Source organism: Panicum hallii, chromosome 1 (genome assembly GCF_002211085.1).
Source record: "Panicum hallii strain FIL2 chromosome 1, PHallii_v3.1, whole genome shotgun sequence".
In the NCBI taxonomy this organism is placed as follows: domain Eukaryota; kingdom Viridiplantae; phylum Streptophyta; class Magnoliopsida; order Poales; family Poaceae; genus Panicum; species Panicum hallii.
This window is the reverse complement of record NC_038042.1, coordinates 10,317,103-10,323,737: the sequence shown is the minus strand read 5'-3', so window position 1 is coordinate 10,323,737 and position 6,635 is coordinate 10,317,103. Positions and strand designations below refer to the sequence as shown.

General features: G+C 48.9%; 1 protein-coding gene across 1 annotated transcript; it reads left to right on the top strand.

The window, feature by feature from the left end:
• The first annotated feature begins 4,304 nt into the window (after positions 1-4,304).
• LOC112903239 (probable lactoylglutathione lyase, chloroplastic) lies at positions 4,305-6,458 on the top strand. The gene is made up of 9 exons (XM_025972475.1): positions 4,305-4,483; positions 4,590-4,791; positions 4,901-5,025; positions 5,122-5,186; positions 5,291-5,503; positions 5,620-5,667; positions 5,759-5,866; positions 5,953-6,093; positions 6,180-6,458. The coding sequence occupies exons 1-9, from the start codon at positions 4,387-4,389 to the stop codon at positions 6,219-6,221; spliced, it is 1,041 nt and encodes a 346-aa protein (XP_025828260.1). The 5' UTR covers positions 4,305-4,386; the 3' UTR covers positions 6,222-6,458.
• The last annotated feature ends 177 nt before the right edge of the window (positions 6,459-6,635 follow it).

The window sequence follows — 6,635 nt, the reverse complement described above, 5'->3', positions numbered from 1 at the left end:
AGTCACTATATCTAAATCGACTCAATTTAGCTTCCACATAGTGGGACTGCACAAGTGTAATCCTACCATTGGCTTCTTTGAGTAGCTTAATGTTTAAAATCACATCAGCCTCTTTTATATCTTTCATCTCGAAGCTTAACCCGCACTACCACACGCTGCGACCTTATCAAGTTCAACAACACAGACGGGTATCATCTCAATCATGATACCTCATGAAAACTTCCGTCCGTCATCCTTATAGTGATAACAGGAATGTAAACATTACAACTCCTATATCGCGCGAGTGACAGGAAATCACCCGACTTCTATCGGTTCTATTAGCAGAGCATCTACTCGATATGACCTCAGGTGCAATACATTGGTTCCTAGGATTCATGCATCTAGGGTTTCAAATAATTCCTAAGAACTTAATGCATAGAATACGTAAATAGTTATAGATTGCAGTGTAATAAAATAATAGGTTATGTCCGGGGCTTGCCTTCTTGTGTAGGGTTTGGGGCAGTAGGATCAAGGTTTTCCGAACCTTGGTTCGGAGCTTCAGTTAGATTCTCGACGATGTCTCCGGGATCTGCAGGAGTCTCCTCGGCTTGGTCCGCGATTAGCTCGTAATCACCATCGGCGAGAGTAAACGGTTCTACATGATATGCAACAATATAAGGTTAAGAAATGCATATTCTTTTTATTTTATTTCATAATGAGGTTGCAACCTAAACAGCTAACATATATAAATATCATGAACTTATGATACAGAAGGGGGTTTAATTTTGGGCTAACACTCATATTTAAGTCATGATTACAGTATCAAATTTATTGAAATAGGAACTAAAACATTTGAATTTGAATACCAATTTCAAAATTAAGTTTAAGTTTTTGACAAAAAGAAATATAAAGTCTTGAAAATTTAATTATACACTGGTTATTAACATATCAAATCATGGTAAAAAGATCTAGTTAAAATAAACCTAAGAAATACACTTAATTAAATTCATAACATTTCAAATTTGAAATGCCCAAGTTTAAAAGAACTTAGACTACAAAATATTGCTGGGTTTGAAATTTTTACCTAAGCTCACACATAACCTATGGAAGTTGCATACCAAAAATTACAAGCAACAAAACAATCATGTGAGAGTTATGCACCATTTATCATTTTACTTTGAATTTAAACTAGATCCAAAAATATTTAGTTTCACACCAAACTTTATTAACCAAAGTTGTAGGACTTAAAATCTAGTTTCCAGCAAAATTGATTTGATAATTTTTGGAATTTTCCACAATTTGTTATGAATTCCACAAGCCAGCAGCATCAAATACATGTAATAAAAGAAAGGTTTACACAGAGGTCCCCCTGGGATACTATTTCATTGAGTCACAGGCCTTGCAAAAACCCCCCTGGAAGTTTGTATCTTCTAACCCGAGGTCCTCAAGCCCGGTCAGAGAGGGGACAGAAGAATTGACCGGCGTGATTCGTCGTCGGCGATTGCCGGCGGCGAGGGTGGAGAGGTGGGGAGACACGACCACGTCAGAGCACACCTGTGGGCAACTGGAATCGGCTCGGGGCAAGCTGTGGCGATGGCTCGACGGAGACCGTGCGGTCGGCGACGGGGAAGAACGGCGGGAAGGGTACTCCGGTGGTCAGAAGGGGCAAGGGAGGAGTCCAGGAGCTTCAGGGCGAGTCGAGGAAGCTCGGAGTGCAACCAATTAAGGTCGGGGGTGGCTGGAAGCAGGTGCTCCACGGTGGACAGAACACGGCGGCGATGGAAAACTCGGAGAGCTCGTCGGGGAGCTGATGTAACGCTTTAGGGATCAAATTGATGGGTCGGAGAGCTTCGTAGCGGTGATGTAGTGCTGGCTAGGGTGCTGTGGTGGCGTGGGAAAGCCTGAGGCAAGCTGCCAATGGTGAGCAGTAGGCGGCGGCGGGTGGTGATCGCCGGTGAGGGTGTTTCGGTGGGAATTGGAGGATGGCCAGTGGCTGGGGAGCACGGGTGGAAACTGGAGAAGCGATTTGGATGGTCTGTAGAGGCAATTGGGGGCCAGAAACGGCTACCCACGGTGAGGCCGTGTGTTGCCGGAGTAGGGAACGACGGCGGCAGTGGGGAGTGGGTCGAGAGCTCAGGAGATGCCAGGGAAAACGGGGAAAAGGAATGTAGGGATGCTGGCGGAGCTAAAGTGCATGAAGGATAAGAGCTTCGGGGCTTGCCCGGGGGCTCTCCACGGCGGCGATGCGGTGGCGGCCGACGGGCGCTCGGGCAACCGTGGCGCGCACAGAAGGGGACAGCGGGGAGGAGCTACGGCGGCGGCCAGAAGTAGGGTGACGCGTGGGGGATAGGGTAGGCCAGGGATGACCGGCGTCGAGGGCAGAGCAGAGGCCAGGGGAGATGGCCTGCGCCGGCGACAGAGCAGAAGCAGAGGGAGCAGAGGGGGTGCACAGGAAGAAGAAGGGAGGGAAGAGGATCCAGGGACCCGTTTGCAAAACTTAAAAATTACAGGGACCCTGCGGTAATCTAATTTTGCCCACTGATCTAGGGGTTTTCTGTGAAAAAGCCCAATATGAAAGTTGTAGAGTTTTTCAAGATCTACATATTTGCTTTAAGGCTCAAATTCAAAAACTCAAAGTTTGCAACCTTATAAATTGAATTTTAAGCAAGGTAAAATTTAAATCACCCTTGTCCTTACCAAATGAGATTTTAACCAAAATTTTGATATGTTTGCAAATATTCATGAAATATCATGATGACAAGTAATTTTACAAATAAACCCTCAGGTAAGCATGAAAGTTACTTTTATTCCTCAACTATTTGCACAAAAGACCCTATAACTTATATGTATTTACACATAGGCCCTTACCCTAACTTAAGGGCTCATTTTTCCTCTAGATTTTAAAGCTACCTTCCAAAACACACACCTTGTACTTAAAGACCTATATTGCATGAATATTTACAGATACACCCCTAGCCCTTATTACAACCCTTAATAACCATGTCTATCTCACCCAAGGTTTAGTATTTACGAATCTTATTACCTGGATGTCACAGTTCACAGCAGCGAGCAGTCGCATGATGCGCTCCCAAAAAACTTGATCGCCCTCCACTCGGTGCAGAGTCTCGAAGAGGATGAAGTTTTGGATGCCTTCTCTTCCAGCTAGCCTATGCGCCCAAAGCTTTTGGAACGGAGACGCGGAGAAGTAGCAACAGCAGTGGAGTATGTGCGTTGGTTCGTTCGCGTGAAAGAGAAGAGGAAGACCATATACGTAGCCACTGGGAGACCTTTGGGTGTCCAGGTTCATTGCAGCCATCAAACCATCAGCCATCAAACCATCAGTTACCAGTAACCCTAGCCATGATAGCCATCAGTTACAGGTCATTTGTAGCCAGCCATCAACCATCATTTACTAGTCAGTTGTCGCCATTCAACCAGTGTCAGTTACTACTCATCAACAGACATTGAAAACTGCAAAACACGCCGAAGCCAAGCCCAAACATCCCGTCACGCTTGGCTCGGTTCGGCACGCCACGGCTCGGCGAGCGAGCGCGCGCATGTGGCACCCTGCTTTCCATTCTTGTCCTTCTTACCTTGTGTGAATAGACTCCACCTTATAAATTGGTTAGGGACCCTTTTAACTTCCAAGGTGGTTTGACCACTAGTGTAACTATCACCATTTTTTATGGACAATTATATGATTAATTGACTTAATAGGTTCTTGGCCCAATTCATCCAACAAAGAGGGAGGGAGGGAGTGAAGGAAATAGAATGGTATCCACACATTATGTCCACGTCACACATAGTCAGTAGCTACGCAAGTGGTTTAACGCAAGTAATGTTGATTTGAATCTCACTTTAAACAATTAGAAAGTTTGGGGATGACGATCTGCAGCTGCAGTTTCGGAGTTTGGGAGCTTGATCGACATCTCGGGACAAGTTTAGGGATTAGGGTGCATTTTACTCTTAAAAAAATTATAGCTTTACATAAATTTTGGTACTGTTAGCGGCCAGCACGGGTTGACAGGGACCAGAATCTAGGGTTGATTTTGGAGCCCCCAATCAAAACGCGATCTGAGTCTAAATAATGGATTTCTTAACCTCAGGTTTATTATTAGTCTCGAGATTGTCCCAATGCAACACAATGTGCTCATATATATGAGCCTGCGGTTCCAGGTTGACACGTGTCTTCACCCACATTCAGTTCAACCGGTTTTCCGTACCAGTCCACTCCGGCCTACCGCCAGCCGTCTGCCGTCCGCGCCAAAATATCTGGCTGCAGCGGCAAGCGGCCAGGAGTTGAAGGATAGCACGAGAAAGGGGCGCCAACCAAAAAAGGCCGGCACAGCAGCCCGGCCACACAACACAAACACGTACGCGCGTGGCACAACCACGCACACCGCAGTAATGAGGGCTCTCCCGGCGACGGCCGGCCGCGGGGCGGTGGCCTGCGCCGCCGCGCCCGTCCCCCGGAGGTCCCTGCTCCTCTCCACCGCCGCCGCAGGTGGTTTAATTTACCACTCGCTCAGACTGTACCACGCACCACTGCAGCAGCAGCTATCTCGTGTCGCCTGACCTCGGGTGTGTGTGGCTGTTTCTTTGGTAAGCAGGAGCGGCGCTGAACGCGGAGCAGCTGCCACTGCGGCTGACCAGGGGCGCGACCGGCGCGGCGGCGAAGATCCGGGCCTCGATGGACGCGGCGCAGGCAGCCACCTTCACCAGCACGGACGACGCCCAGACGTGGGCCAAGAAGGACAGCCGGCGCCTCCTCCACGTCGTCTACCGCGTCGGCGACCTCGACAAGACAATCAAGTAAGCATGTGATCAATGTGCTTGCTATCTCTCTACCGCAAGACATCTCGCTAGCTCTGTCTGATGTTCTCCCGGCCGGCCGGCCATGCTCCGGGGCAATGCAATGCAGGTTCTACACCGAGTGCCTGGGGATGAAGCTGCTAAGGAAGAGGGACATCCCCGAGGAGAAGTACACAAACGCGTTCCTCGGCTACGGGCCCGAGGACTCGCACTTCGTCGTCGAGCTCACCTACAGCTAGTGCCTCTGCTCCCTAGACATTTCCAAGGACACACACGATGTGCAAGTTTGATCGAGGATGCTGACGGTGGATCCACAATCTCCCTTTGCAGACTACGGGGTCGACAAGTACGACATCGGCGCAGGTTTCGGCCACTTCGGTGTCGGAGTCGACGATGTAAGGCTCCAGATCTGGACCTTGCCATCAATCGCTCAAATTAAGATGCTCAATCAACTAGAACCGTGCTTGGAAATTAGAACCTTGATGGCTGAATGAAACAGGTGGCCAAGACAGTCGAGCTGGTGAGAGCGAAGGGAGGCAAGGTGACCAGGGAGCCCGGGCCCGTCAAGGGCGGCAGGACCGTGATCGCCTTCGTCGAGGACCCTGACGGCTACAAGTTTGAGATCCTTGAGAGGCCGGGCACGCCGGAGCCCCTGTGCCAGGTCATGCTCCGCGTCGGCGATCTCGACCGCGCCATAAGCTTCTACGAGAAGGTAAGGGCATTGCAACGATCACGACAATCCATCGACCAGTAGCAGTATAACATACTGTCTGATCGATCGATTACTAACTGATGCTGCCCTCCTGCTTGCATTGACCATAATCTCAGGCTTGTGGCATGGAGCTGCTTCGGAAGATAGATAATCCTGAATACAAGGTGACTAGCTAGTCTAGCTGCATTGGCCACTCATCAACTCATTGTGCGTGCCATCACATGTATGTTCATTCGAGAAGCGCTTGTGTTGCAGTATACGCTGGCCATGATGGGGTACGGCCCCGAAGAGAAGAATGCCGTGCTGGAGCTGACCTACAACTACGGCGTCACCGAGTACGCCAAGGGGAACGCGTATGCGCAGGTACGTGATGTGGATTGCCTGCATCCCAGTTCAACAACCCTGAAGCTGCATTCTGGGCATCAACATTCAACACACTGCACACACAGATCGCCATTGGCACCGACGACGTCTACAAGACGGCCGAGGTGGTGAAGCTGTTCGGGGGGCAGGTGGTGAGGGAGCCGGGGCCATTGCCGGGGATCAGCACCAAGATCACGTCCATCCTGGATCCTGATGGCTGGAAATCGGTATCAGGCTTCTTGTTCTGATGTGTCGTCTGAAATAATCTGCCACTCAGATCGAGCTAAAGCTATTTCATCTTCCCATTGTGCAGGTGTTTGTCGATAACATTGACTTCGCCAAGGAGCTGGAGTAGCATGTAGCCATGGAGAGCGAAATGTTTTTGTACCTCTTTGTTCATCGGCTCATGAGCAAAATGATCCTTTGTGAACAATAAGAAACAGAGGATGCTGGGACTGAGACAGAGCTGTTCCAAAGATAGCAAAGAATACAAAGCTGACAATTAGTTCCAACAGGTCACGCTCTAATTTGCTGTGAGATATGTGGCGAATAGTTCAAAGCATGAATAATTAAATTGGGGGCAGATTTGATCTTCTCTAATTGAGAAACACATTTCGAATGTAGACGCTTACGAAAGTATGCTACACAATAACACCAGATTAGCGACACGCATTGGTTGGTTAAAGTTTGCGATCACTGATGAACAGTTAGCCACCACCAATTTAGCTACGCCGCCACGCTCATGCACGCGTCTCGAGATATTGGGCTG

What these genes read in the sequence shown, in the direction of transcription:
- LOC112903239 (XM_025972475.1), top strand. Translation starts at nt 4,387, where the DNA reads ATGAGGGCTCTCCCGGCGACGGCCGGCCGCGGGGCGGTGGCCTGCGCC. An exon ending in TCGGTGTCGGAGTCGACGAT is followed by an intron (nt 5,187 to 5,290) that starts GTAAGGCTCCAG and finishes TGAATGAAACAG; the next exon opens with GTGGCCAAGACAGTCGAGCT. An exon ending in ATCCTGATGGCTGGAAATCG is followed by an intron (nt 6,094 to 6,179) that starts GTATCAGGCTTC and finishes CCCATTGTGCAG; the next exon opens with GTGTTTGTCGATAACATTGA.